Source organism: Sarcophilus harrisii, chromosome 3 (genome assembly GCF_902635505.1).
Source record: "Sarcophilus harrisii chromosome 3, mSarHar1.11, whole genome shotgun sequence".
Lineage (NCBI taxonomy): Eukaryota > Metazoa > Chordata > Mammalia > Dasyuromorphia > Dasyuridae > Sarcophilus > Sarcophilus harrisii.
In genome coordinates, this window is record NC_045428.1 from 1040548 (window position 1) to 1068413 (window position 27866).

A 27866-nucleotide genomic window follows, 5' to 3' on the forward strand; every position below is an offset into this window, starting at 1 on the left:
GGCGGGCTTTTTATAGCCGGGGGAGGGAGCAGGGCGGGGACGGGGCGGGGCCTCTTGAGTGACAGGTGGGGCTAGGCTTTGGAGAGGCGGGAAGGGGGCGGGGCACGCAGGCGCTGCGCAGGCGCAGTGGCGACGACTGCTCGCTCCCATTCAGTCGCGCCGGTCGCTCCCTCAGTCTGTCCGTCAGGGAGGGCGCGTGTCCGAGGGGCCTGGTCGTGTAGCCGAGGGTCGGGAGAGCGCGCCCGCTGCCATGAAGAAGGGCGGGCCGGGCGGCTATGCCCGCCTGACCGCAGGTACGGCGCCTGCCCGCCTCGCCCCGGCCGCCCCACTTCTCCTCGGGGGCCCGAGGCCTCGAGGTCCCGCCCTGGGCCGGCTCGGGCCGCAGAGGGTGTCCTGCGCATGCGCCCCGCGCAGAGCTGCCCCGCCCTCCCGGGGTGCGAGGAGCCCAGCGAGGGTCGGGGCGCGCCGCCCCCTGCCCCCCCCTCAGACTCCCCGCCTCGGACCTCCCTCGGCCCGCCCTGAACACGGAGCTGGGGGCTCCAGTCACGTGCCCCGGCCACGTGCGATGTCGCAAGGCCTGGCCTGGGTTCTGGGGGGCCCGAAAGGGGCCGGAGCAGAGCCGGTGGGGGTGGGAACCCAGGGCCCTCCGGGATGTGCCACCCCGCCCCCCCGGCTGACGTCACCCCCTGCCCCCAAAGCCGATTCCCGCCACCCACCCAGGTTCGCCCGAGGGGGGCCAAGACTCCGGATCCGCGGGGGGGGGGCGGGCGGCTCCGGCTCCGCGGGGGGCGGACCAAGTCCGGCTCCGCGGGGTTGGGCGGGCCAAGACTCCGGCTCCGCGGGGGCGGGGCCAAGCTCCGGCCCGGGGCGGGGCCAAGACTCCGGCTCCGCGGGGGGGCGGGGCCAGACCCGGCTCCGCGGGGGGGCGGGGCCAAGACCCCGGCTCCGCGGGGGGGGGGGCGGGGCCAAGACTCCGGCTCCGCGGGGGGCAGACTCCGGCTCCGAGGGGGGGCGGGCAGACCCAGCCGGGGGGCGCCAAGACCCCGGCTCCGCGGGGGGGTTGGGGGCGGGGCCAAGATCCCGGCTCCGCGGGGGGGGTTGGGGGCGGGGCCAAGATTCCGGCTCCGCGGGGGGGCGGGGCCAAGACCCCGGCTCCGCGGGGGGGCGGGGCCAAGACTCCGGCTCCGCGGGGGGGGTTGGGGGCGGGGCCAAGATCCCGGCTCCGCGGGGGGGGTTGGGGGCGGGGCCAAGACTCCGGCTCCGCCTGTTGATTGGCCTTTGACTGCGGTTCTCTGCCCTGCAGGCTGTCTGCCTGTGCCTCTGTTCAATCAGAGAAGGAGGGTCCGGCAGCCTTTCACATCCAGCCCAGGAGCAGCGTGTGAGGCTCAGGACTTTCCTCCTCTGCCTTCAGGTAGGGAAAGCGGGCGGATCTGACAGGTGTGCGGTCCAGAACTCTGCGCCCGGCTTTGTTTTCCTGTGTCCTGCTCTTGTTCCTTCCCCGGCCTTCTGTTCTTCTCCCTCCTCAGCCGCGGCACCGCCCCGTCTTTCTTAACACTCAGGACGGCCAGTCTGACTCGCCTTGTTTCCAGGGGCTTCTGGAGACGGTGGCTGGTCTGTTTTAATTAGACCCTAACTTCCCCATGTGGAGACCACTTGCTTTTTGTAAAGCACTGGAACTTTTATTACTGGAACTTTTTTTCCTTCTCAATATTGTTGTATTTTTCCAAATCCAGGCAAAGATGGGGTTTTTTATCTTTATAGCAATCTTTTATTTCTGGTGCTTTAATAATAGCTTTTTACTTTCAAAATCCATGCAAAGAGTTTTCAACCTTCATCCTCGCAAAACCTTGTTCCAAGATTTTCTCCCTCCCTTCCCCCCCCCCTCCCCACCTGTGCAATTCTTCTGTACATGTTTGCACAAATATCAAGCTGCACAAGAACCATCAGATCAAAAAGGGAAAAATCAGAAAGAAAAGAAAAGCAAGCGAACAACAAAAAAGGGGGGAATCCTATGCTGTGATCCACATTTAGGCCCCATAGCACCTTTCTGGGTGCAGCTGGCTCTCTCCATCGCAAGTCTATTGGAATCACCTCGTTGTTGAAAAGAGCCACGTCCATCAGAACTGATCAACACAAATCTTGTCGTTGTGTGTACGGGTTCCCTTGGTTTTACTCACTGCACTTGGCATCGATCCTGAGTCTCTCCAGGTGTAAAGATAGTTTTCAACATTTTTGTAAACCGAGGCGATCCAAATTTCTCTTCCTCCCTCCCTTATCCCCCCCTCCCCAAGATGCAATCTGATATAGGTTAAGAATGTGCAGTCCTTTTAAGCATATTTTCATATTTGTCATGTTATGCAAGAAAAATCAGACCAAAAGAGAAAAAACACAGAAAAAATGGTGAAAATACTGTGCTTCGATCCACACTCACTCCCCACAGTCCTCTCTCTGGCTGCACACGGCTCTCTCCATCACAAGTCTATTGGAATTGGCCTGAATCACCTCATTGCTGAGAAGAGCCAAGTCCATCACAGTTGATCATCACATAATCTTGTTGTCAAGAACAGTGATCTCAGGGTTCTACTCACTTCCCTCAGCATCAGTTCCTGTCAGTCTCTCCAGGCCTCTCTGAAAACATCCTGCTGGTCATTTCTTATAGAACAATAATGATCCATAATGTTCATATACCGTAACTTATTCAGCCATTCCCCAATTGATGGGCGTCCTCTCATTTTCCAATTTTTTGCTACTACAAAAAGAGCTGTTAGGAACATTTTTGCCCAGGAGGGTCCTTTCTCCTTTCATTATCCCTTTGGGATACAGACCCAGTACTTTCTCTGTCTTTCCTTCTTTTTTAGTTATTTGAGTCTTTTTGCATAGAATGGCTAATTTGAAAACATTTTGCATAATTGTATATGTATAAACCTATGTCAAATTGCTTCCCCTCAGGGAGGAAGGAGCTAAGCAGGGATAGAGTTTGGAAGCCAAACTTAAACAAGCCATGAAATATAATTGAAGGAAAAGCAGAAATTTTTTAAAAAGTTATTGTTGACTGACTAAAAAAAAATGGCAGTAAGAGATTCGGGGATGAAGGGCTCTGCCTCCCGTTGGCCAGTCATAGCCTGTGGCAGCCACATATGCATTCAGGTCAGGCCAGAGAAGGAAGCATTGACCAGGAAAGCAGAGAAGAGTCAAATCCCTAAGGATTGCATTGACCAGGAAACATCAGTTTGGGAGGGTGAGAGCTCGGGAAAGCTGAGAAATGAAGAGTTTCAGAGCTCTGGTTCATGGGGAAGGAGCACTTGTCAGGGTCCCGAAATCCGAGAGAACCAGACCTGTGCACCAGCGGTAGTGCTGGCAACCCAGCTGCCTGCTTCTCATCCTCCACAGTTGTTGTCTGGGGCCTCCTGGAGCTCCCCGCGGGGGGGGGGGGGCGCCCCGTGCTCAAGTGAGGGATTCCTTTTGGAAACCTTGTTGTGCCAGGAGAGCGCAGGCCCTCCATCTGTTCCTGGGGCCTAGCCCACCCCGGTTTCCATCTGTGCAGCTCTGTGCTGGGGAGCTTATGCCACGTGGTTGGTATCTGCCCCAGCCGAGCGCTCCCACCACCTTCATTCTCCTTGTCTGGGAATTGTGTCATCTAAAGCAGAGCCAAAGAGGGGCACGGAAGAACCTTGGAGCAGTGGCTCGCAGAGGAGCCTGGGGCTGTTGGAAAAGCTGCCTGGGGCCCCGAGTGGGGCCAGCCTGTCCTGCTCCAGCTTCCTTCCTGGTAAAGAGATAGGCAGCTAATAATAAGTATTGGAGGGGATGCTGGGAAAACTGGGACACTGATGCATTGTTGGTAGAATTGTGAATACATCCAGCCATTCTGGAGAACAATCTGGAACTATGAGTTGTCAAATTGTGCAGACCCTTTGACCCTGCAGTGTTACTCCTGGGCTTATACCCCAAAGAGATCTTAAAGAAGGGAAAGGGACCCACATGTGCAGAAGTGTTTGTGGCAGCACGTTTGTAGTAGCCAGAAACTGGAAACTGAGCGGATGCCCATCAGCGGGAGAATGGTTGGGTAAATTGTGGTATTTGAATGTTATGGAATATTATTGTTCTGTAAGAAACGACCAGCAGGAGGATGTCAGAGAGGCCTGGAGATACTGACGGGAACTGCTGCTGAGAAAAGTGAGCAGGACCAGGAGATCATTGTGCACAGTAACAGCCAGATTATACATTGATCCATTCTGATGGACAGGGCTTTTCAATAATGAGGTGATTCAGGCTGATTCCAAGAAACAGGGTGGAAAGTGCATCTGCATTCAGAGAGGGGACTGCGGGGACAGCATAGTATCAGTCACCTTTTGTTGTTTTTTCTCTTTTGATCTGATTTTTTTCACAGCATGACGAATATGCAAATACATTTAGAAAAATTGCCCCGTTTCACGGGTATCAGACTGCTTGCCCTCCTGGGGAGGGAGGAAGAAAACATGTGCAACAAAATTTTGCAAAGGTAAATGCCGAAAACTATCTTTGCATGTGTTTGGGGAAAATAACATACTATTTTAAAGACAGAGAGAGAGAGGAGCACCTACAGGCCTGCTCAGTGGGCTGCTTGTCCATCTCGGGCCAGGGTCTGCCCGGGAGACACTTTCCTTCGTTGGGGATTGTCCGCTCTGGGCAGTCTCACTGCTGAGGCTCGTGGCCTGCCCGGCCTGATTCGGTCAGTTTGATGGCTCATGAGCAGCAAGGACTCCCTTTCTCTCGGCAGTCTCTTTCCTATTTGGGCTCTATGCTGGCTATCCAGCACAGCGGGGCAAACTCCTCGGGCTAGCACTTCTATTTTAAGCTTCCCTCATCAGAGGGTGTCAGAAAGAGGGCCGATCCTTCAGTTTGTTCTGTCCTCCCTTGTCCAAAGGTCATGGCCCTCGGAGTGGAAAGCAGAAGGGAGGGAGGAATTGAGTTTTGATGAGCCCCACTGGCTCCATCTGGGAACTCGGTTCTGGAGCCAGCCCAGGTCCCTTTCCTTTCAATTATGGCTCTAGTCCAATGTCAGTCTTGTGAGAGAACTGCTCAAGTATGAGAATCGGGAGAAGATTTTATTGCATTGGTTGAACCTTGCCCCCACGAGGCTGGGAAGCTGGGCCCCCTCTACCTGCTGTTAGAGATCCTTAAGCAGGGATCTCCACTAAAGCAGTCGGATCTGAAAACTGATGCAAGGAATTTTCTGCCACGTATATATATCAGGCAGTTTACATGTCTTGTCTGAAAAGTGGCCCCAGGTGGGGAGTGGGACACCTCCTTTTCTGGTTGTAGGAATTGCACCTGTTTGCCCTTCCCCTCCTCCTCACAAAGCTCCTATCTTTCCTCTGGTTGGACATCAGATTATCTAGTTTCAAATCCTGGTTAATTGTTTTCTTTTAATTAATTGTTTTATTTGATTAGTTATTTTAATACATAAAAATCTGTCTCATTGTGTATTCAGCATCCTTGGACTGCCTAAAGAGGCCATTGGCCCGGGTCCGCTTCGCTAATAAATCACATCGCTTGGATTGTTTCCTCCGTTATTAGTAATTATCAACCACCAGAGTCCTATTAAGCTGCCCCCTTTGTGGGGCTTATTGACTGCGGGATTGTGAGCAGGTCCCCACAACCCCCTCCCCCCGGTTTCCTCCTCTGTACAGTGAAGGGCCCGACGTCCCAATTCTGAAGCTTTTGTTTCACTGAAGAGTAAAAACCACATTGTTCTTTTCGATAGAAGCAGGGAAAGGGGAAGCAAAATGGTCTCCTCCCAGATGTCCCAGGTCAACGGTTTGGATGTTAATGGGAGTGAACAATAAGGCATAGTATTAGTTCATGGACCGCATGGAGTGGGGAGAAATAAATGTCCGCCTTGGAAGCGCCCGCCCCTTCTGAGCCTTCCCCTTTTGTCTCCCTGCTCTTTAGACTTCGTCTGGGAGATGATGAAACCTGAGGTGCCGCCATTGCCGAAAACGGGGAATGCTGGGTAACTGACTTTGGGTGTTTTCTGAGAGCTGCATGAACGTTTCTCTAAATTTGTAGCCAGATCTTTATCATTTGGAAATGTTTCTTTGAAAGGCAACCCGCTGTCCCTCCTCGAAAGCAAGGGAATGGGTTTAATCCCGGCCCAGTGGATGAGACAAGAAGTCATAACTGGAGCAATTGGGGGTGAGTACAATCGTGTCGCTGGCTATGGAACTGCCCAAAGCCCTCCACCCTGCTGAAAACCTCATCTGAAAAACCGGGATAATCACAGGCTAGTTTGGAGGGAAGTGCTTCATAGCATAAAGCACATTAATGAGAACTGTTTATCCATCATTCGTTATGTCTCCGCTGTGTGCGGGCTGCAAAGTTCTGGGATACAGAGGCGAAGATTCGCCGGCCCAGGAGCCTTGGCCACCAGGAAAACAGGCGATGGGGCGAGGGAGGCGAGCAGGGACCTGCCCTGCGATGTTCAGGGCACAGCGGGGACAGCGATGGGAGACAATAAGGAAGGAGAGAGTGACTGGCGGGCAGCAGAGAGAGGCCGCCAGGACCCACTGCAGGGGACAATCGGTCCGAGCTGGGAATAGCCTGCTGCGGCCCTCCGGGCGAAGGGGGAGAGGGAACAGAGAGGAGGTGATGGGGGCAGAGAGGGGACCGCAGGGAAGTCTCTGCTGCTAGGCCCCTGTGTGCCCAATCGGCGTGAAGTCTGGGAGGGTCAGTGCCAGGGTCAGGCCAGTAAAGGGCCCTGGAATGTCCAGCAGGCTTCTGGCGAGGTCAGACTAGAACTCGCAAAGGTCACGGCTGGAAGTCTCTCTGCCTGGGTAGAACCAATAATAATGGACCCCAGAGGAGTGAGAGAAGAGTCAGGGAGAAGGGGAGAAGGTCTGAGCCTGGGGGGAGCGGGTCTGAGAAGCTGGGGGAGCCCGTGGGACCGTGCGGGTGGCCAGCAGGGCCCCAAGGAGCACAGGGAGAAGAGTGGGTTTGGGGGCCCGTGGCGGGGCATTGTACGGAAGCAGGCAGCGATGTGATGTCAGTTGGGGGCCCTCAGGAGTTCCCCCTTTCTGGCTCACTTGGGGTTTGGGGACTCCCTGCTGCAGGAAATGTTTTCTGGTAGAAAAGATGTAAAACGCCAGCTTGAGGAGATGAAAGGTGGAGGCTTTTAAAGCTTGGGCCGTAAGCCCCAGACTGGTGCCAGGGATGCCACACAAAGGGGGCGGTCTCCTTTCCGCATGTGGACAGCGCTGATATAATGCTAATTCATGCAAATGAGGACAAAGGAGATTTTGTGAGGGAAGGCCCCGGGGTGGGGGTGGGGTGGGCCCAAGCTCTACCTCCAGGAGACTGGGGTCTCCTTAGAGCACGTCCACAGTATGGGGGGCTGCTAGTGCCGAGGGAAACGAAGTGTGGTGAGTGAGGAACAGAGAGGCGGCCAGATGTCCAGGGAGGCTGGAAAGGGGCTCGGGCCTGGGACGGGCGGAGTCTAAAAGCAGCAAAAACCCCTTTCCTACCGGGCCGTGGAGGCTCCCTTCCCAAGGGGCCGCCGGGCGTCTGGCTGCCCTCTATAGACAGGAGTGCTCGTGCCCCCAGCAGTTCCCAAGTCTTGCCAAAGGCCTTTCCCCTTTCCGCAAGGACCCAGGTAGAGTGTGTTTGCTGCCGACCTCCCTGCCTCCTTCACAGACAGCTGAAGCAGCCTCCAGGGCTCGAGGCCCAGGAGGGGGACGTGCCCTGGCCAGGAGCTGGGCGCCAAATGCAGGCCGTGGGCACGGCCCCCCAAACTGGCCCCTGCCGGGCAGCCAGGTCAACTCCACCAGACAAACTAAGTGTTTCTTAATCCTTCGCCGTCCCTTAGCTGGGGGCTGGGGTGCGGTCTCCCAAATAGCGGCTGCTTTTAGGGTTTGGTCCATTTTCTTGAAAATGTGCCAAAAGCGATGGACAAGCTGCTCATTTGGGGTAAGTGGATCGGTCAACCTGCAGAAGGGCCATGTTTTCTTGTTGCAACGGAGAGAGGCCCATTTCTGGCCCTGGGCCGGTCCCTGGGCCGTCTCCTCCCCCCGCTGAGAGCGCCAGGCCCGCCCTCCACTCCCTGCCTTTGGAAGCCCCAGGGTCGCTTGGGCTCCTGGGCACTCGGGGTCACAAGCCGGGGCAGGGGGGAGTCCTCTTGCCCGGCTCAGCGGGGCCCCACGCTTTGCCCCATTTCTTGCTCAGTGACCAGTGGGGGGGACCCTGTGACTTGCCCAAGCACCACGCTGCCATGGGCGCTTGCCTTTGCCCCACAGAGGGACCCAGCCCCCTACAAAAGGGCCACAGAAGCGTGCCCCCCCTCGCTCCCACGGCTTCTTGGTCTAGGCTCCGGATGAGCCCAGGAACTTGACCCGAGGCTGCCTTGGGTTCTCCTGGATGCTCTGCTGGCCAGAGACAGTCCTGAGGGAGGCGGCCTGGTGTGGGAGGCGGCCCGACATCGCTCTATATCCATGGGTCCCATGCTTTATATGCCCCGAGACCCACCTAAAGGCTTGGGGGGAGGGCTGAGAGGCTTTGGGAAATGGGAGATCTTAGAAACGGCCCAAATCGTCTCCTGACCTTACAGCTTGGGAGAGGACGGTCCGAAGGCTTGGGACAGAAGCGAGTTTGCACCTCCCAGAAAAGGCTCGGGGGCAGCTGCCGACAGTGGGCCCGGTCCTGGCCTCAGGCCTTCCGAGACAAATCAGAACTGGAGACGGTCAAGTTGGGCCCCAGCGGAGGTCTGCCGAGCCCCGTGCCCTCCAAGGCTGGCGGGGGCCCAGGGGAGCGGCGGCCTGCAGGCGCCCCAAAGCAATCCCCAACCGAGCCCCCTTAAGAGAAAAGCCTTTGGCAGAGGTCCGGAGGCCATCAAGGTAAGCCAGGCCTTGCCTCCCCTGCAGTCCCAGAGCCAGCCCAGCCGCCAGCCTGGGGGCATTTCGGCAAACCAGAGATAAACAAGGTCGGGCCCTGGGAACCAGCTCCGGGGGTTTGGTGCGCACTCGGTGCCTACGGGCACACAGCCCCCGGCTCCTGGGGGACCCTCTGCAGCTGCCATCCTTGTCCCTCAGAGAAGGCAAGAACGGGGGTCCGGCTGCTTTGGGGAGCGGCAGGGGAAGGGAGGGAGGGGTTTTGTGAAGGTGGACGCTGAAAACTATCTTTGCATGGATTTGGGAAGATGAAATGCCATCAAAAGTGAAAAAACAAAATGGGGGAGGCTTGGAGCAAGACTGCCCCTGACTTGGGGCCGATCACCCCCCGCACGGGTCATTGCTGGTCATTGGGACCCCCCCTTCTCCCCAACCTATTGACCCGGCGACCCCCGGAGCCGGCTCTTTCTCGGCCCCAGGCCTGGCGGGGAAGGCGGGGAAGGTGGGGGGGCCCTGACCTCGGGAGGTGGGGTCTCCAGGCGCGGGGGTGTCCCGCCCCTCCTTTTACAAGCCCGGAAGACCCTTTTCTCCCCACTGTTAGGAAGCGAGCCGGCTCAGGCCGAAGGAAGATGGCCCTTCCCTTCGAATTCTGCCGGCGGCCATCGAGAGCATGAAGCACTGGAGGGAGCGCCTGCCCCACTGCCCGCTGCTCTTCGAGGTCTTAGGTGGGCGTGGGGGGGGGCGAGGGGTACAGCCTCAGGGCCCCCGAGGCCTCGGCCCGAAGCACTTTCCCAGCCAGTGGGGGCTCGGCCGGAACCACCCTGGGGAGCCCCGGGGGGAGTTTGTGGGTCTGAGCCGCAGGCAGGGCCTGACCCTCTCACGGGCATCCTCGACCCGGCCAACCCCCAAAGGACCTGGGAGGCGGGTTCTAGAAGCCTCCTCTCCAGGACCTGGTTCTGCCACCCTGGTCCGCCTGCACCCTCCCCAGGGGAACAGCAGGGGGCAGTGTTGGATCAGGATCAGGGGCTTCCTTCCCAAGGCTTCTCTGGGCAAGAAAAGCTCCAGGAAACGTCCCTGGCTCCCAGGAAAGCCAGGGAACCTCGCCTGTCGGGCCCGGCCCCGCCTCGGCTTCTGGCCGGTCTCTGGCAGGTTCTGGAGGACGGAGGATCCTGGGCCCGCCCCCCCCCACGTGCTCTTCTCAAGGGGGGGGGGGGCCCGGGCTCCATGGTAGGGGGGAGGGGGCGCTGCTCCCAGAGGGGCCAGTCTTGGTCGGTTCAGGCCCCTGCGGGAGTGAGTGGGGAGCTCCCTTCTATGCCCCAGCCCTGCCCCTGAGCCCTTCTCCCGCGCGGGGCACGCGGAGCTGGGCCCTCCCCGGAGCCCCACGGTCACGGTGGTTGTTGTTCTCCCCGGGGCAGCCGTTCTGGACTCCGCCGTGACCCCGGGCGCGCAGGGCGCCAAGACCTTCCTGCTGAGAGACGGGAGGAGCACCGTGCCCTGTGTGTTTTATGAAACCGTGAGTGCTGGTGGCCCGGAGCTCCCCAACCAAAGGTCCCCCTTGCCAATTCTTATAAAGGGAATCACTAGGCTTAGGCGTGGGAAGAGCCTGTTTAAAAATCCCTATTTGGGGCACCTAAGAACCACCATTAGACCATACTGTTCAGGCAGGGGGTGAGGGGCGCCCCTGTGGCCTGGGAGGCCCCGGGGCTGCGATCTGTGGGGGGGCAAGATGGGGGGCCAGAGCGTCTGCTCATTGTGCAGACAGGAGGGCATGGGGGCAGAGGGAGCCAGGGGGGCCTCGGGGGTCCTCCGGGAGGGTCCGAGCGCCCCAGGAGACAGGAGCCTCCTTTCCTCCCCCAGCCCCTGGTGCCCCATTTGTCTTCCTCGCTCAGACTCCATCTCCTTGTAGAACAGGACCCGGAGGGTGGTCAGCGCTTCAGAGGGACCGACCGGGGCAAAGTTCAGAGGAGTTGGGGCAGCAGGGGGCATCCCCATAGTCCCAAGCCTGGCCGAGAGAGGTGTTGGTCAAGGGCAGTGACTGACCATTTGGGCCAGTGCTGACCTAGAGCAGAGGGAGCTGGGCTTAGTTGGACGAGACAAATAAGGCGTGACCCCTGGGCCTCAGCTTACCCATCTGTGAGTGGCCTCGAGGCCCGCCCTAAGAGAAGCCTCCCCTCAGCGTGGTCTGACTGGTTCCCATGTCACTTCAGGACCGGGAGCTTCCCAGACTGATCAGGGGGCGCGTCCATCGCTGTGTGGGGAGCTTCGACCAAAAGCGGGGCCTCCTCCGCTGTGTGTCCGTGCGGCCCGCCTCCGCTTCCGAGCAGGAGACCTTCCCCGCGCTGGTCAGGAGCGCAGACGCCAAGCTGGCCCGCGACGCCAGTGCCGCCCGCGAAATGTGAGCCGCCCGTGCCCGGAGGAAGCGGGTACAAGGTGTTGGGGGGGTTCTGCCCGTGGTCTTCTCCAGCCAATAAAGTGAGTTTAACTTCAGCATCTGTGTGGTGTCACCCCTCCCCCCTCCCATCCTGCCTCTGCTAAGAGTTGGCCCAATGCCCCTGAGCTCCTGTTGGAGCCGGTGATGGCCCAGAAGCCCAAGGAGGGCGGCCCAAGAGCCTTGGTCCTGGGACCCGGAGCCTCCCCTGGGCCGGAGAGCGGGGTGGGGGAGCTGCTCAAGCTGCATTTACTGTGTGTGTTCTGCCTCCCGAGAGCCGAGCCCCTCCACACGAGTCGCAGCCCCTGGGTCACCGTGGCCTGGGGAGTGCCCGCTGTCCTGCCCCTGCCCCAGGGCTTCATGTAGGGTCAGCTTAACCAAAGCACTCGGGCCCCTGCAGGTGAGACGGGGCTCTGTACCAAGCCACCTCCCCAGGCACCTGGACCCTCAGGCCCCCGGCCCGACCCCATGCCATTGCTGGCTCCCAGAACCTTGGGCATGGGCAGGCCAGCCCCCCCCCCATCAGCCGCCCCTCGGGACTGACTGTGACCAGCCCCTCCACTCGGACATCCCAGGGACATTCTCTGACCCCGGTGCCCCAGGTGCCCCGCGGGGGAGGGCCCAGCTTGTCCGTGGCTGTGCCCCGCCCTCCCCACCCCCACATGCAGGGGTCAGACCTTCCAGCCCTGGGCAGCCCACGCTGTCCCTGGTTCTCCAAGGCCCAGCTTGGCCTTCTAGGGAATTTCCTGGTTTCCAAGACTTCTCTTCCCTTCCTGACCCTCATGGACAGGTCCTGGGCACCCCCTCGGTCTGCCTAGGGGGCATCAGGCGGCTGCTACAGGGCCACAGGGAGGCCTGAGACTTGTGAGCTGGGACACCGGCCATTCCCATTACCTCTGTTGCCCTTAAGTTTCCTGGACTGTAAAATGGGCTTGTCATAGTACCTCCCCTCAGGGCTGTGGTGAGGATCCCCCTGCACCATAGTGTGAAGTGCCCTGCAAGCCCCTGAGTTATTGCTTCTGCCTCTGAAGGGAGGCTCAGGCCTCTGGCACAAAGCCCTGCAGGGAGAGGGAGCCAGGGGACACCACCGCCCGTGCGGCCCCAACAAGCGCAGAGAACGGCCCTGGCCCGCGCCGCCACGGAGTCACGCAGAGAAAGCTCCTCCTCACTCTTGGAACAACTTTTAATCTGGAAAAACAACCCTTGAACCTGAACCCGGACCAGTAAATTCCATGTTCAAAAGAAATGAAAAGAAACAGTCGACACATCCAAGGGCCGGGGACGATCTGTGGGACAGCGGTTTGTGGGCGTGAGTGCGCGCGGCGAGCAGTTACGTCGGAAGAGTTTCCTGGAAAGATCTGGCGAGCTGAACGGCAGCACCAGCCTTGCTAATGGAAAAACACCGCAAAGCGACAACATCCAAGCCGACATCTGGGAAAGGGGGTCTCAGGGGAGCGCGGGAGAACGGGACCCTCCGGAGAAGTGCCCTTGTGGCTCCCGGGGAATCTGCAAAGTCCCCTTGCCGGAAGGCGCCTGCTTGGGGATTTGGGTCAGCCTTGTGGCCCATTTGGGGCTAATGGATCACCTTTCTCGGCAGACGTGAGGGAAAGCAGCATAAAGGCCGGACTGCCCGCCACAGGGAGGAAGCGCAGGAAGCTGGGACGTGGGTCTCCCTTTGCCCTTCTCAGTGGCCAGGTCGGTTTTGTGGCTTTTCAAAACAGGAATGAATGGTTCTGCTAGAAAGGCACGAGCTGGTTAGGGGACCCAAGTCCGTTCCTCCCTCGCCATCCCGGAGCAGAGACGGGTCCTCACGGCGCTCCAGCTCTGTTTTCCTGGGCGCCGGGTGGCTTGGGAAACCGGAGCTCTCTCCAAGACGAGCCCCGGGGGAAACAGGCTGACGCCATCACATCCCCCTTCCTCTTGCCTCTTTCCTTGGGCTCTTCCCGTCATTCGGCATCTCTGGAAATAAGCCCCACCACGTGCCCCCTGCTGTGCCTGGCCCTGAAGGAAGGTGGGACCCGAGCACCTGTGGGCGGGGATTGTGGGGGTGTGCGTCCAAGCGTGGGCGGGGATTGTGGGGGTGTGCGTCCAAGCGTGTGTGTCCTGGGCTCCCCCTTTCACCCCCGACTTCCCTTCACTCCTCTTGAGTGAACATATGAACAATATGCCCCTGGTGTTCATGAGAACACGTGAAAACGGTTCTGAGAGAACTCCAGCTTTCCGCCCGAAGGGCTCAGGAAGCTCTAAGGGCAAAAGCGCGCCAGCCCCGGCCCCTTGTTCCCCAGCGGGGATCTTCTCTGTTAGCCCCCCGTCCTCCCCATCATTTCCTAGTTTCCTTCAATGTGTTTTTCATGAGAAATAAGGAACAAATAACCCGTTCAGGGCTTAGAGAAACTGTTTGCCACAGTGAGGGATCCGACAGATCCGATCATGGGCAACGTGCACCATGGAGAAAGCGCATTGGACGAGATTTCTGGTCGCCGTGAGCACGGGCCCTCCGTCCCTCCGCTTGTCAAAGAGGAGGGCTTGTCCGGGGGACCAAAAACCTGGTTTTTCCCAATGAGATGTGGCAATGGAGTAAGCTTGGAACCCAATTCCTCTGGTGGTTAAGGCAAATGGTGTGTGTGTGTGTGTGTGTGTTGGACTCTCCTGCAGCAGAAAAACCGTGATTCCGTACAAAGGCCAGAAACACCCCCCCCCCCCCCCCCCAGTGCTTAAGATTTCTTGAGATTGGATAATGTAGCCATCCCACGCACTCACACTCTTGTGCTCACTCCCACGCACTCGCGCTCACTCCCACGCTCTTGTGCTCACTCCCACTCACATTCACTCCCACTCACCCACACGCTCTCGCACACACTCCCACGCACCCACTCGGTGGTCAGCACAGGTGTGCAGAAGCCAGTGCTTTCACACTAGCAGGAAGACGTTGGATTGGTAGAAAAGCTCTCCCGGCGCTTGCGAACGGCAGCCCTGCTGGTCCCGCTACCTGCCAGGCTGATTCCAAGCAAACCTAAATGTCGTCGGCCAAGTCTGGCCGTTCCCTCTCGTTCTTAATGCCCTTGTTGAACCTAGGGGTGTTCCTCGCAAAGTCTTTGTAAGGAAAATTTCAAATGAACCGACTGGAAAACATCACGACGCAATGGGAAGAAGCTTGATTATGAAGTCAGCAGCCCCGGGCTGGACTCCAGGGTTTGCCTTCTTGGGCCCGGCCCTTGCCCTCACTGGGGACACTGGTTCCTCCTCCGGGAGATGACCGGCTGGCCTCCAGGCTCCAAGGCCTGGGAAAGAAAGAGCCCAAGTCCGTATTCTTCGGACTCAACTGGCCGTGCGATACCCAGGGTGCCTTTTTCTGGGCCACGCTGGGCCCCTTTCGGCTACTTGCAGAATTTATTCTGTGGACAGGACGGGCCCCCGATGGTGGTTGTCACTGGGTCTATGGAAGAATTTAATACCTAATCACCCATGAAAAGGGATCATTTTTTTAAAAAGATCGACTGTGTTTGTGACATGAAGGAAACCGGGAGGTAGACGGTGCTCTCAGGAGTGAGCTGCCTGACCTGGAGGCTGGCAGCTGCCCGGGCAAGGGCAGAAGCTCCTCGGATTCTTGTGGATTCTGCAGCGACCCCAGACGGAGGCACTCGTGCTGATGGAAGACGATGGGGGCGGTCTGGGCCGCTGGGAAACGCGCCTGGCTTCCACCACGGCCGTTTGTTGTTTTAGCGTTATGACAAAAAGACAAAAAAAGATAGTCCTCTACCTCCTGCCCGTCTGCGTTCGATGAGATGTCCCTCTGCTGGAACAAAGGCTATAAAATAGCGGGCATCGGGGTGGACAAGATGTGCTCTTTGGGTGCATATTTTGCAAAAAAGGGCAAGAATCCCGACAGCATGACCCCCACGATGGCCAGTGTGTAGCCCCAGCCAATCTGGCAGCTCCCGGCGTTGTAGACGCCGGCGTTCTCACACGAGTCCTTCGCCGACGCCGAGCCGAGGCCCAGCGGGTAGACCAGGAGCCCCGCGGCCATGGTGAACACTGCAAGGAAAGAGAGAGGAGCCTGTCACTGGGCAGGGGAGTGCCACAGGGTCGGCCGGGGACGCCGAGGGAAGGTCCTTCGGGAAATGCTGGAGCCCTGCCCGGCGGGCCGAGGAGGGGACTCCCAGCCTCCAACCCTCCTGCCGGGACTGACTCGTACAAACCAGAGTCACCAAAGAGGACCAGAAAGTGCAGCAACAAAGGGGAGAAGAGGGCACAGGGAAAGGGCTGGAGGGAGCCGGGATAAAAGCCACCCAAGCAGTGCGTGGGAATGGGAATGCTTGGCACGGTCACAGCGCCCTCCATGTTAGAAAAGCCATCAAGAAGGAACTAAAGCCATCTCTAGTCACAAGAACAAATGCTCTAGATCATTGCGGATCAGAGAAAAGCAAACTAAGGCAAGTGGGAGGTAGCACCTCACACGGCTCAGATTGGCTGAGAGGCCCGGAAGGCGATGGTGAATATCGGAGGGAATACCAGCACTAAGACGTCGTCGGTGAAGTCAGGGGCTGATCCACTTCTGGACACAATTTGGAACCAAGCCCAAAGGGCTGTCAAACTGTGCACACCCTTGGACCCAGCAGTGTCTCTACTGAGCTTGTATCCCAATGATCTTAAAGGAGGGAAAGGGACCCACATGTGCAGACGTTGGTGGCGGCAAGAAGCTGGAAACTGAGGGGACGCCCATCAGTGGGGATGGCTGAAGAAATTAATGGATGACTACTATTCTTTGGGAAATGATCAGGAGGATTCCAGAGGCCTGGAGAGACTCCCTGAGGGAAGGGAGCAGAACCGGGATCACTGTACCCGGCAACAAGAAGACTGTATGATGACCAGTTCTGCCGGATGTGGCTCTTCAACAATGAGGCGATTCAGGCCGATTGTGAGAGAGCCATCCACACCCAGAGAGGGCCGAGGGTGGACCAGAGCACAGCACTTTCGCCTCTTGTCGTTCCATTTGCTCACATTTTGTTTTCTTTCCGATTTCCCTTTTTGATCGGATTTTTCTTGTGCAGCATGGTATTTGTGGAAATATGTAGAGAGGGATTGCACGTGGTTAACATGTATTGCTGTCTGGGGGAAGGAGAAAAAAACTGGGACACAAGGCTGTGCAAGGGTGAGTACTGAAACTATCTTTGCACGTATCTAGAAAACAAAAAGCTATTTTTAAATGACTTAAAAAATAAATAATAAAGACATGTAGCTACAGAACAACTGTTCTCCACTTCCACTCCCACCTCAAAGCAATCCCCAGTGCTCATGGGAAGGAGCAGATATAAACCTGGGGAGCTTCTTGTCAGGAAGCCTAATGATGCTGGCCGGCTAGCTCCCTGACCTAGCCCCTTAGCTCTGCAGTGCAACTCTGGGCGGCCAGGGATGCCCGTCTGCCAGCTCTCTTCCCTGCGGCCAGAGAAGCCGCTTCCTGCCCCAACCACTCCCAGGGTCTATTTCTGTCTCCCCACCCCGAACACTTCCTGTCCTTCCACTCCAGGCTTTGGGGATTGTTTTTTCCAAGCCCTGCCCTTCAGGGGCAACTGAGTCCAAGCTCCTTTTTTCTTCCCCTCCCTCCTTCCCTGGTTGCTTCTCTCCTCCCTTCCCTGCTCTTCTCTCCTCCCTTCCCTGCTCTTCTCTTCCTCCTTTCCTGCTCCTTTTCTTCCTCCTCCTTTCTGTTCCTTCCATTCAGAGAACTCCTTCACTCTTAGCGGATAGGGCCCCGACACTGTGCATTCATTAGCATATAAATAACTGGCGGCCTTTGTTAGCAGCCCCAGTTAGAGACAGTATCAATTAGCTTGGGGGGAGGGAGGGAGAGAAGCCAGATTTCTGCTCTCTCTCCTTCCCTCTACCTTGCTGGGATCTAAAAATTCTGGGAAACTGGAGAGATGGAACGGCCTGGGCGTGAATCAGACCCGGCAGCCGGCAAGGCTCGGGAGGCCCGGGGACACTGTCACAGGAAGCCAAACGGGAGCAACCAATGCTCTGGCGACTTTTCCTTCCTTCCTTCCCCTCTTCCCTCGTTCCTTCCCTTTCTCCTTCCTTCCTTTTTCTTTTTTTTTAATTAAAGCTTTTTATTTTTATTTCCAACATTGACCCTTGCATAGCCTTTTGGTCCAAATTTTCCCCTCCTTCCCCCCACCCCCTCCCCTAGCAGGCAGGTACTCCAATACATGTTAAAGATGCTGAAATAAATGCATGTTAGGTCCAATATATGTATGCAGTTACACAGTCCTCTTGCTGCACAAGAAAAATCAGATCAAGAACTTCCTTCGTTTTTCTTTCCCTCCCTCCTTCCCCTTCCCTCCCTCCTTCCCCCTCCTCTCTTCCTTCTTCCTCCTTCTTTCTGTTCCTGCCTCCCTTCCTTCCTAATAACAAGGTCCCCAATGGTGTTTTGGACAGAAACTAAAGAACTGATCCCCGAGGCAGGCAGGGAGAAGTTTAACTCCAAGGTCCCTTGGGGGGAGTCAGTCTCTGGGGTTTGGTCCAGTCTGAAATCCAAGATATCCGCCAAACTCCTGAGCCCCCCCCCCCCCGTAGGTCCCCAGCAGCCTCCCCTTGCCATGTCCTGTCAGGAATCCTACTCCCATCCCTGAGGTTAAATTTTCCCTATAAAATCTACTTAGGGGCCAGCCCCTGGCACTAACTCCACTAGGCTCCCCGGCCCCACTTCTGCTCCGGGCAGCTAACTCTTTTAGGGGGCCGAGGCCCTTCAGGATTGAGCCTGCCCGCTGAGGGCGCAGCCAGCCTCATGGGGGGCTCCCTTTCCATTGGGTAGTTCTGGGTTCCACCGAGAAGCTTGCCTTCCATACACTTCCACGCTGTTTTATATTTACCACTGGGGTGTCTGCTGTACCCCCTCATTTTATCTGTAACCTCCCCCTAAATAAATCTTCCTTTGCCAGAGCAGGGCCGGGGCGAACCCTTCACACAACCGAAGCCCGACTTCTGGTGCCCACCCCCGCCTGGCGTCCACGGCACTTCCTCCTGCCCCTCCCTCCTTCCTTTCTTTCCTCTTTCTCTCCGTATCTCTGCCCCTTGCCTTGCAGACCCTTCCCCTACTTCATGGCGCCCTTCTCCCTACCAAACGACTGGATCCCGCCCGGCGCCAGCTTCTAGCCCGACTCTGGCCCGGTGGGCGAGCTCCTGCTCCCAGGGAGGGCGACGGCCAGCTCGGGCAGACCCTTTCCAAAGGGAACGAAGCCGGGTGCCCGCCACAAAGCCATCAGTAACCCGGCGCCCCCGGAGCCTTCCTGCTCCTCAAACCCCCCTTAGTTTCTACGTGTACCACGGCCATGAGATCGCATTCATAGCCACGTACCACATACAGGCGGGTATGTAGGTGTCTGCTTGGCAGATCCTGGAGACATTTGCCATTTCCTTCTCCAGCTTATTTTACAGGTGAGGAAACAGGCAGACGGGGTGAAGTGACCAGGTGCAGTTGGCAGAGAAAGGCGGAAGGAGTCGCCCCCTGAGGCTGGCAGGGCACCCGGATCCAAGCCGAGTCAGGCCCTGAGGCGCTAGCTCCCCCTGCATCTGCCAGGGCTCCTGCCCTCGGCCCAGTTCCGCCTGCACCACATCTTCCCCCCAGCACCCGCCCCCTCCGGCGCTCCCTCGCCCCCCCACACCGCCGCCATCCTCTCCTTTTAGCTCCTTTGGGGTGCTAACGCCCTCCCGAGGCTCAGCCCCCCAGCGAGGGCTCCCTGCAAGCTCTCGGGGGCTCCCTTTCTCGCGGTTAATTGTGCGTTCCACCAAAGAACTTTTCCCTCGTGGCCATCCGCCCTGCCAGCCCGCTTCCCACTCCTGCTGTCTGCAGACCCTCCTTAGGCCGTAACCCCTTCCCCCGCCCGAAGCCCGACCTTTGGGACGAGTCCCCACACACCCTCGGAACCAGCAGGCGCTCGCGCTTAAAGGGCCCCGGGACTCGGCTCAGGGGCAGCGGGTGGGCGTGGCCTTCCGCCATATAGCAGGTGCTTAATTAAAGCTGCTGGGGTCCCCACTTCTTTTTCTTGCTTTTTACTCTCCCTTTAATCTATGATTGTAGAATTTTGCCCGGAACCAGTCAAATTCGCGGCCTGTAGCTCACCCTCTGGTTCCCCCCCCCCCCCCAATCAGGCTGCCTTCCTCCCCGGCAGACTAGGACAGTCCCGCCCTTCCCTCCCAGGGATGGGGTCTGGGGAGAAAGCCCCCGAGCTGGCTCCCGCCTGGACATGTTCTCTCCGTGGGGGGCTGTGAAGGGCTGGGCCCAGAGCAGGGAAAGGCAGAGAAGGGGGGAGAACTGGGTCTGACTAGCCCGGGTTCCTGGGGGTCCGCCCAGGGACTAAGGCCTCAGGAAGCCAGGGGCTCGTCTCCCTGTGCCCTTGGGCAGATGCCGCCACCCCTCACCCCACAGTGAGCCCCGGGCCCTCGGGGGCCTCCCTAACCAGGCAGGGGGTGGGGGGAGGAGCTCCCTCCTGGGGGGAGGCTGTGGAGCATCTGCCCACTACCCCTGGTCCTAGGGCTGGGGGTTAGGTCTCTGCAGAAGCAGAGGGACCCATGGGGGATCCCGAGGCTCGAGCTCCTGTGTCCCTCCTCCTGGCTCCCACACTCACAGGCCCAGGCGCCGGCCCCCGGGGGGCACAGAGCGGAGACAGGGCGAGCCCATAACCCCCTGGGCTGACCCTCGGCCCCCAGAAGGAAACAAGGAAAGTCCCAGCTGGGGCGGGAGAGGCCGAGGCGGGGGCCCAGGTGGCCGGGGTCGGGAGAGGAGGCGGGGGCTTCCCCCACGGGGGCTTACCTGCTGCCATCTGCACGTATCCGGCCAGGGAGCAGACCCGCCTCTCTAGGGGCCCACTGGAAAGGAAGACGGAGGAGACGGCCAGCAGGGCGCTGAGGGCCAGCAGCGCGTAGCCTCCCGAGCACAGGACGGTGCTTGTCTGTGGGACAGAGAGGGGCAGCTGAGGCACGGCCCCCCGAAGCAGCAACGGGGAGGGGCCCCGGTGGGAGACGGAGGCTGCCTGGGCCGGTGGGACGGGCCCTGGTGGGAGAAACGGGCCGCCCTGACTCACATCTATGTATCCAGCCCTGCCCTCCATCTCTCCTCTCAGCTGGCGCCCACTGGGCTTCCCGACCGGCCTGCAGACCCCCAAGCCTCCCTGTACACGCAGCGTCCCCTCGGCTGCTGGGCTCCCTCTGCCCCAAGGCTGCCCTTCTCCCTAACTCTCCTCTGGCCGGCCCTGCCGCGCGTCTCAGACCCATCCACCCCTGCCCGGGGACTGGATCAGAGGCCCCACGGCCGCCCCCACCCATGATGGGCCATGCCCTGCGGCTGGGCCCCCAGCCCCCGCCCTCCCCCCGCCTCTGAGTTCTCCCCCTTCCACGGAAAGCCCTTGGTGCTCGGGCCCCCCCTGAGTGCCTCAGTTTATCCTGGCTGCAGCCCGAGGGTCCATTCTTGCTCTCAGATTGGCCTGTGAGCCCAAGGAGAGCAAGGGCCGGCTCTGGCCTTTCTTTGTCCATCCCGAGCTGGGCCCAGGGCTCCGTACCATGTCTGCCCGCCTGACCCACTGGGCGCCCTCAGGGGCGGGCGGGCAGGCTGGAGGGAGCCCCTGAGTAAGGGCAGGGGCAGGGTGCTGGGAGCCCACCAACTCCCCGTCCTGGGCCCCCCAGAATGACCGGAGCAGACCCACCCATCCCCGCTGCCCCCTCTCCCGGAGACCACCCTCCTCCTGCTCCGGCTCCGGCTCCAGCTCCCCCCGCGAGGCAGCCATTTCTACATCTCACTTTGGAGTCAATAGGGTTACCATGGGAACGAGCCAATAAAACCTCCTCCCGGCTCCTCGCCACCCCCAGCTTGGTGATAAATCAGAGCTGGAGGATGAATAGGCTTCTAACAGCCCGTGGAGGCACCGCCACCGGCCTGGCTCAGCAGGGGAGGCAGCGGCGGGGGGGCCTGCGGGCCGGCACCTTCCCGTCCCCCACTTCCAGCTCCGGCGCCAACCACTGAGCACCACTGCCAGCGCAGCCCCACAAAGGGAGGCAGGTCTTCCTGGGGCGCTCGAATCGGGGAGCAGGAGACTCCCCGCGGTCCTGTGCCAACCTGCGTCCGCGCAGAGCGGGTCATCGGCCAGGACCCGGGGCCCCACCCTCATCCCCCCTCCAAAGCGGGCTCCTGGGCAACGGCCCCCACTGGCTCAGGCAGGGCGGCACAGGCCGAGAACTGGGGCCTCCAGCCGTTTACCCACATGTCCCTCTGCCCCCCAGCCAGCGGCCCACTGCTCCCTCTCAGCCTGCCTTCCACCCCCACCCCCGTCGTTCTCTTTCCCGCCATCTGTCTAATGGTCCGACCTCTCGTGGGTCTCCTGGTCACCACCCACCTGTCCCCCAGCCCGCCCCCCCGGACCTTGGCCCGTCCCTCTGCTGGCAGAGCTGACAAGCTCCCTCCAACCCCGTTAGGCCCCTCCCCCTGGGGGCAGCAACACCCCCCCTGAAGCCAGCCCGCCACCAAGAGGGCATCTGAGGGTGACTGAGCGCCTCCGTCCCGAGGGTCCCCGGCCCTGCCCGTGGGCGCCTCCTGCCCACTGGGTGTCTCCTTTCTGAGGGTCCCCGGCCCTTCCCACCGGGCACCTCCTGCCCACTGGGTGTCTCCTTTCTGAGGGTCCCCGGCCCTTCCCACCGGGCACCTCCTGCCCACTGGGTGTCTCCTTTCTGAGGGTCCCCGGCCCTTCCCACCACCCCCCACTGGGTTCCCCCCCCAGGGTTTTTCGGGGCCCCCCACCAAGGGCCCCCGCCCACTGGGTTTCCTCTGAGGGTCCCGGCCCCCCCCGGGCCCCCCGCCCACTGGGTGTTCCTTTCTGAGGGTCCCCCTTCCCCGGGCCCCGCCCATGGGTTTCCCTCTGAGGGTCCTCGGCCCCCCCGGGGCGCCCTGCCCACTGGGTGCCCCTTCAGGGTCCGCCCTGCCCGGGGGCGCCCCCCGGGCCCATGGGGTTCCTTTTCTGAGGGTCCCGGCCCCGCTCGGCCCCTGTATTGCTGGGAAAGGGAGAGGAGTGTGCCCGGTGCTCAGCGGCCCAGAGAGGAGGAAGCCGAGCACAGTGAGAGCCGCCCCCGCCTCAAGTGGCTCTAGGAGCTCATGGGCCCAGACCTCACAGTGCGGGAGGGGCCGTGCCCAAAGGGTGCCCTGGGTAAAAAGCCCGGCCGCTGCCCCCTGTGCCCCCCGTGTCCCCCTCAGGCCTCTCTGGTCTGCAACAGGGCTGCGCTAGGTAGGGGGGGCCTCCAGCGATGCCCTGCCAGGGTGCCGGCCACCTGGTGACCCCCCCACCCCACACAGCCTCAGTGCTCTTCCCTGTAAAAGGGGAACATCCCCCCCACCAGGCTTCCCCGAGGCTCCAAGGAGCTCCTGGCATCGGTTAAATGAACCAAGAGCCAGAAGGGGAGAATGGGGCGCCCGCTGAGCAGCTGGTTCCTAAAGGGGGGGCAGACCCCACCCTGCGCACTAAGTGCCTGGGGCGGGGGGAGGGGGGAGACCCCACCCTCTGCACTAAGTGCCCGGGCCCCTGGGGGGGCAGACCCCGCCCTGCGCACTAAGTACCCGGGCTTCCTTCTGCCCCAGGAAGGAGCAGGTGGGCTCAGAGCAGGGCGAGAGCTTCTCTTGGGGCTGCTCCAAGTTTCCTGATGTTTACCAAGGGCCCCTCCCTTCCCTTCCCACTGGAGGCCTCCGGACTTCTCCCGACAGGATGTGATTCTGGGAAAGGCTGTGAGGAGCTGGGGGGGGGGGGGAGGCGCAGGGCCCGGAGCCCAAAGTCCTGAGGGAGCAGAGACCCCTCCTGGAGGCCTGGAGGCTCAGCCCCGCTCCCGGCCTCCCCTCCCGGCCCTGTGCCCGGGGAGCCCCTTGGTGACTGCCAGAGCCCGGGGAGCCCGTGCCAATCTGTCCCCAGCGGGGTGGCCGTGTGACCCTGGGCAAGGCGCTGGCCCCGCGAGCCTCAGTTTTCCCATCAGTGAAATGAGCTGGAGCAGGGAAGGGCCAACCCAGAAAACCCCAACCAGGGTCAGGAGGAGCCGGACAAAACAGTGGCAGAACTAAGGGGGGCCGGGGTGGGGTTCCCAAAGCGGAGCCCCCGGGGAGGGGGCACGGAAGGCACTGGGAGGGGTGGGCGGGATGCAGGAGAGGGGAGGAGACCAGCAGGGCCTCCCCCCTAAGCGGCCCCTCCAGGAGGGAAGGAGCCTCTGGCCTGAGGCCGGGCCCAGCAGGAAGCCAGGCTGCCCCTGCCCTGGGATGTGCCCCAGGATTTGGGGGGGGGGAGCATCCTGGCTTCAGAGCCTGCACCCGAGAGAGCCGGGAACCCAAGACCTCCTTTCTCCAAGGAGGGGGGGCCACGGGCGGCCCCGGAAGTGCTGGGGAGGGGGCCGAGAGCCCAGAGAGGGAAGGTACTTGGTGGGGTCTGCTGTGACTCAAGGCCAAGGCATGGGAGTCAGCCCCTCCCCAGGCACCTGGGTCAGCACCTGGGTCAGCACCTGGGCCGGCCCCTCCCTGGGCACCTGGGCCGGCCCCTCCCTGGGCACAGGACAGTGAGGTCCTGCAGACTGCAGCTCTGGAGCTGATGGAGCCCCGGCTTCCCGAGCCAGGCTGGGCGCTGAGCTGGAGCCCCAGGGCAGGGGAGGGACCCGAAGGGCTGACCAGGCCCAGGGACACCGCTGCACTTCTGCCCTCCTGGCGGCCGCCCCCAGGTTACAGGGGGAGCCTGCCGGGCTCGGAAACCCTGGGGAGGGGTCCGACCGTGCCTGCGGCGCAGCCCCCTCCCCGGCTCCCTGTGGGCGGCACGTGCCCGCCTGAGCAGCAGGGCCCGCGGTGTCCTGTTTCTGCAGCAAAAACACTCGGGCTCCTGGGCTATTTTTAGAGCTGAGAAGGAACCTGAAGGGAAAGCAGAGCTTGGAGCTTCGGTGGGACCCCCTTGGGGGGGTACGGGGGGGGAGGCTGGCAGAGGGCACTCGGTCCCTGCCCTCAGGGAGCTGCCCCACAGATGCTGGGGGACGAGAGACCGCCCAGGAGTGGGGCAGGGAGGCCGGGAGGGGGCGCAGGACCTTCCCCCCAGAAGTCTGAACTTGCCTGGAGGCAGCAGGGAGGGAGCCTAGGTTTTAGAGCAGAGGAGGGAGAGACCCCGCCCAGGGAGGACCACCCTGATGGCTCCTCAGGGAATGAAGGGAGGCCGTGGGGGGGAAAGGGGGAGAGATCCGAGGGAGGGGGGCCAGTCCAAGCCACGGGCGACCGGGGCCTTGGGGCTCCATCGGGCCCAGGCGCTAGGGGGGGGGAGAAGGAAGGGAAACCCCTGAGCGTCTGGGGGGTGGAGAGGGGGGTCTGGGGGCCCGGAGCCCCCTCTGCAGCCTCAGGACCACATGGGAAACCTGGGAAAGGAGGCTGCCGAGGAGAGGGAGGGGCTGGGCCTGCAGGGGCCGGGAAGCCTTCGGGGTGCCCCTGGAGGGCAGCCTGGGGGGGGGCAAGGGGCTGGGAGGGGGCAGGGCTGGGAAGGGAAGGCACCAGGCCAGAGAACAACTCGGGGAGCGGAAGTGGGGGCAGCTGGGCGGGGGGCCGGGCGGGCGTTTTCAGTCCGGGCCCAGGGCTCTGGAGAACAGGGACCCAAGGGGCCCTCCTCTCCCGCCCCCGAGGAGCCGCCCGGAGCCTCCAGCCCGGGCAGCACCCGCCCTGGTGAACAGCTCCCCCGCTTCCCCCAGAACCGCCTCAGTCCTTCTCCCCTCCCCGCCCCCCCCCAACAGAAAAAGGGGCTCCTCAAACAACGGGCTCCGGGAGCCTGGAACCCAGCCCAGCTCTGGTGTCCTCCCATCCCCCTTAGGATTATCTGGCTGGACCCAGAGCTTCCCCGTCCCCCTCCCTCCCCTCCGGCCTGCGCAGGGAAGGAGTCTGCCCCCATCCCCCCCAGGCTCTTCCCCTTCCCCTCCTTGCAGGGGAGCACTTCTCCCCATTCAGGAAAGTGTCCTTGGGGGGCAGGCTGGGGGGGGAGGGCCCTGGGTGGTCAGGTCCCTGGGGGAGGGGCAGGCTCCTTGGGGGGAGAGTCTGGGGGGGGGCAGGCTCCCTGTGGGGGAGGGGCAGGCTCCTTGGGGGGAGGGTCTGGGGGGGAGCAGGCTCCCTGTGGGGGAGGGGCAGGCTCCTTGGGGAGAGTCTGGGGGCAGGCCCCGTGGGGAGGGGCAGGCCCTTGGGGAGAGTCTGGGGGCAGGCTCCCTGTGGGGGAGGGGCAGGCTCCTTGGGGAGGGTCTGGGGGGGCAGGCTCCCTGTGGGGGAGGGACAGGCTCCTTGGGGGGAGGGTCTGGGGGGGCAGGCTCCCCGTGGGGGAGGGGCAGAGTCTCCATGCGGGAGGGGCAGGCTCCCAGTGTAACCCACGGGTTCACAGCCCAAGGGAAGAGCCCAAGGTACAAACTTGGCCTGAGGCCGCCCGCGCGCCGCACTGGGCTCCCTTGGGGCTCAGCCCTGCAGGGAAAGGAAGCCTTGCCCAGGCCCCCCCCCCCACCAGGAGCCTCCAGCAGCACAGGGAGGCCGGGCCTTGCCTCAGCTCCCCTCAGGGCACAGACCCTGCCCCGGCCCTGGTCTCCCTGCACAGGAGCCTCTTTTTGGCAAACATCCCCCCTCCCCTCAAAGGAAAAGACCCGCCCCCTCGGGCGGCAGAGAGGGGAAACTGAGGCAGGCCTGGGCACAAGCTGTCTCCAGGAGGCAACGGCCGCGGGAGGGGGAGGGGCCCCGGCTCTCCCGGCTCCGGGTGTGCTCCCGCTTCCCGGGGGTGCTCCGCTTCCCCTGCTCTGGGGGTGGTGCCCCTGCCCCCGGGAGGTGGTGCCCTCGTGCCCCTCCGCTGAGCCGGACGCGCATGTGTGAGTGCGCGCACGTGGGTGCGCGCCGTGGGGCCGCGGGGGGGAGGGGAGGGAGCGGCTGCGGGGCCGGCGCTGTCAGGGGCCGCCGGGCCGGGGGCGGGAGGACTCGGGCCAGAGCGCTGCCCACCTTACCTGCCAGGCGCCGGCCGGGATGTCGCCGAAGCGCCGCAGGCCCCCGAGGGCGAAGGGGGCGCAGGGCCGCGGGGCGGGCGCCAGGCAGGGGCCCAGCAGGCCCAGGGGCGGCGGGGGGGCCGCCAGGGGGCCGCGGGGCGCGGGCGGCACGACCCACGCCGGCGAGAGCAGGCCCAGCGCGCACAGGGCCGCGAGGCCGCACGACAGCAGCGCCCAGAAGCCCCCCACGCCCACGCCCCGCGGCATGGTGGGCCCGGGCCCCGCCGCCCCCGCCCCGCCCCCCGCCGGGCCCCCGCCCCGGCCCCGGCCTCACTCGCTCGGACCGACCGGCGGGCGGACGGATGCGGGGCGGCGGCGGCGGGAGCTGCGGTCCCTGCGATGCTGGCGGCTGTGGCGGCGGCGGCGGCGGCGGCTGCGGCGGCCGCCCGCGCGCGCGTGGAGGGGCGGGGCCTGCGGGCGGGCTGGAGGCCGCCCCGGCCGCCCCGCGAGGGAGGGGCCCCGCAGCCCGGCTCAGGCCTGCCGGCACCCCCGCCCCCGCCCCGACACTTCTGGCGCTCGGGGGCCTCATTCACGCGCTGCGGGCGAGCCGAGGGCCCGGACGGGGGCCACCGGGGAGGGGCCCGACCCCCCGATCCTCTGCCGCCGTCCCGGGCCCGGCCCCCGCTTCCAGCTCCGCACGCAGAGGGGCAGCTTCGGCCCCGCCAGGGGGCGGTGCGGCCCGCGGGCCGGGAGCCTCCGCACTGGCGGGGCGGCCCTGGGGGGGCGGGGCCGGATCCGGAGGCGGGGGGCGGGGCCGGAGGCCCGGGGGGGCGGGGCCGGAGCCGGAGGCCCGAGGGGGGCGGGGCCGGAGCCGGAGGCCCTGGACGGCCCAGAGCCCGCCAGGGAGTAGGTGTAGAAACCCGGGGAAGGGCGAGGGGCCGGGTCGGGAAGGGCCTCGAACGCCCCACGGACCCGCCGCAGTTTCCTGAGCGAGACGCCTCTGCTGGCCGAGCCTCGGAGCAGTCCCGGAGGGGGCGGGGTGAGCCCTGGGGGAGGCCCTGGGACGGGGCGGGGGCCGCTCGGGCTCCCCGAGGACATCCCCGCCCCCGCCGAGGCTGGGAGGCCGGGAGGACCGGCGGGGCTCCGAGACCTCCCGGAGAAGAGGGTCCGGGCGGAGCCGCCGCTGTTGTCAGCTGAAGACCCCAAGGAAAAGGCAGCGACCCACGGGGGGCAGGAGGGCGGCCTGGAAGCCCGGGGGAGGGGAGTCTGCAGGGGCTGGGGGGGGGAGGGGAGTCTGGAGGGGCTGGGGGGGAGGGGAGTCTGCAGGGGCTGGGCCCGGGCAGGGAGGTCCCCTTTGCCCAAAGGGACGGCATCTAGCACGGTTGAAACGGTTCCTTTCCTTCCCGTGCGCTAAGTGACAGGCCCGTTCTGTGACAGCTTTAGTTCTTCTCGCTTTGCCGGTGGAGGGAAGGGAAAGAGAAGCCAGGATTCAGAGCTAGAAAGGAAATGGATTTTTTTTCTCCAAAAGCATCTTCAGTAACTTTGGAAAGAACATTGGAATGATGGGGTTCGCCCAGAATGCAGCGGGAAGG

At 62.2% G+C, this 27866-nt stretch overlaps 2 protein-coding genes across 2 annotated transcripts; one reads left to right on the forward strand and one right to left on the reverse strand.

The window, feature by feature from the left end:
• Positions 1–11345, forward strand: SPATA22 (spermatogenesis associated 22). Its single transcript, XM_031957376.1, has 8 exons — positions 1–293; positions 1304–1411; positions 5932–5992; positions 6085–6174; positions 8579–8864; positions 9460–9583; positions 10274–10371; positions 11066–11345. The coding sequence occupies exons 1-8, from the start codon at positions 251–253 to the stop codon at positions 11255–11257; spliced, it is 1002 nt and encodes a 333-aa protein (XP_031813236.1). The 5' UTR covers positions 1–250; the 3' UTR covers positions 11258–11345.
• A 1105-nt stretch (positions 11346–12450) lies between these two features.
• On the reverse strand, positions 12451–26697 carry LOC111720220 (transmembrane protein 211-like). Its single transcript, XM_031957383.1, has 3 exons — positions 26296–26697; positions 20093–20231; positions 12451–15321 (listed from the first exon to the last, which is right to left on the reverse strand). The coding sequence occupies exons 1-3, from the start codon at positions 26539–26541 to the stop codon at positions 15095–15097; spliced, it is 612 nt and encodes a 203-aa protein (XP_031813243.1). The 5' UTR covers positions 26542–26697; the 3' UTR covers positions 12451–15094.
• Between the last annotated feature and the right edge of the window lie 1169 nt (positions 26698–27866).

Bases quoted from the DNA above. Each gene is read 5' to 3' on its own strand.
- LOC111720220 (XM_031957383.1), bottom strand. From the start codon at position 26,541: ATGCCGCGGGGCGTGGGCGTGGGGGGCTTCTGGGCGCTGCTGTCGTGC. The intron at 20,232-26,295 runs GTAAGGTGGGCA...TCTGTCCCACAG, and splicing joins TCCCGGCCGGCGCCTGGCAG to ACAAGCACCGTCCTGTGCTC. The intron at 15,322-20,092 runs GTAAGCCCCCGT...CTTTCCTTGCAG, and splicing joins ATACGTGCAGATGGCAGCAG to TGTTCACCATGGCCGCGGGG.
- SPATA22 (XM_031957376.1), top strand. From the start codon at position 251: ATGAAGAAGGGCGGGCCGGGCGGCTATGCCCGCCTGACCGCAG. The intron at 6,175-8,578 runs GTGAGTACAATC...CTGACCTTACAG, and splicing joins CATAACTGGAGCAATTGGGG to CTTGGGAGAGGACGGTCCGA. The intron at 9,584-10,273 runs GTGGGCGTGGGG...TCCCCGGGGCAG, and splicing joins GCTGCTCTTCGAGGTCTTAG to CCGTTCTGGACTCCGCCGTG.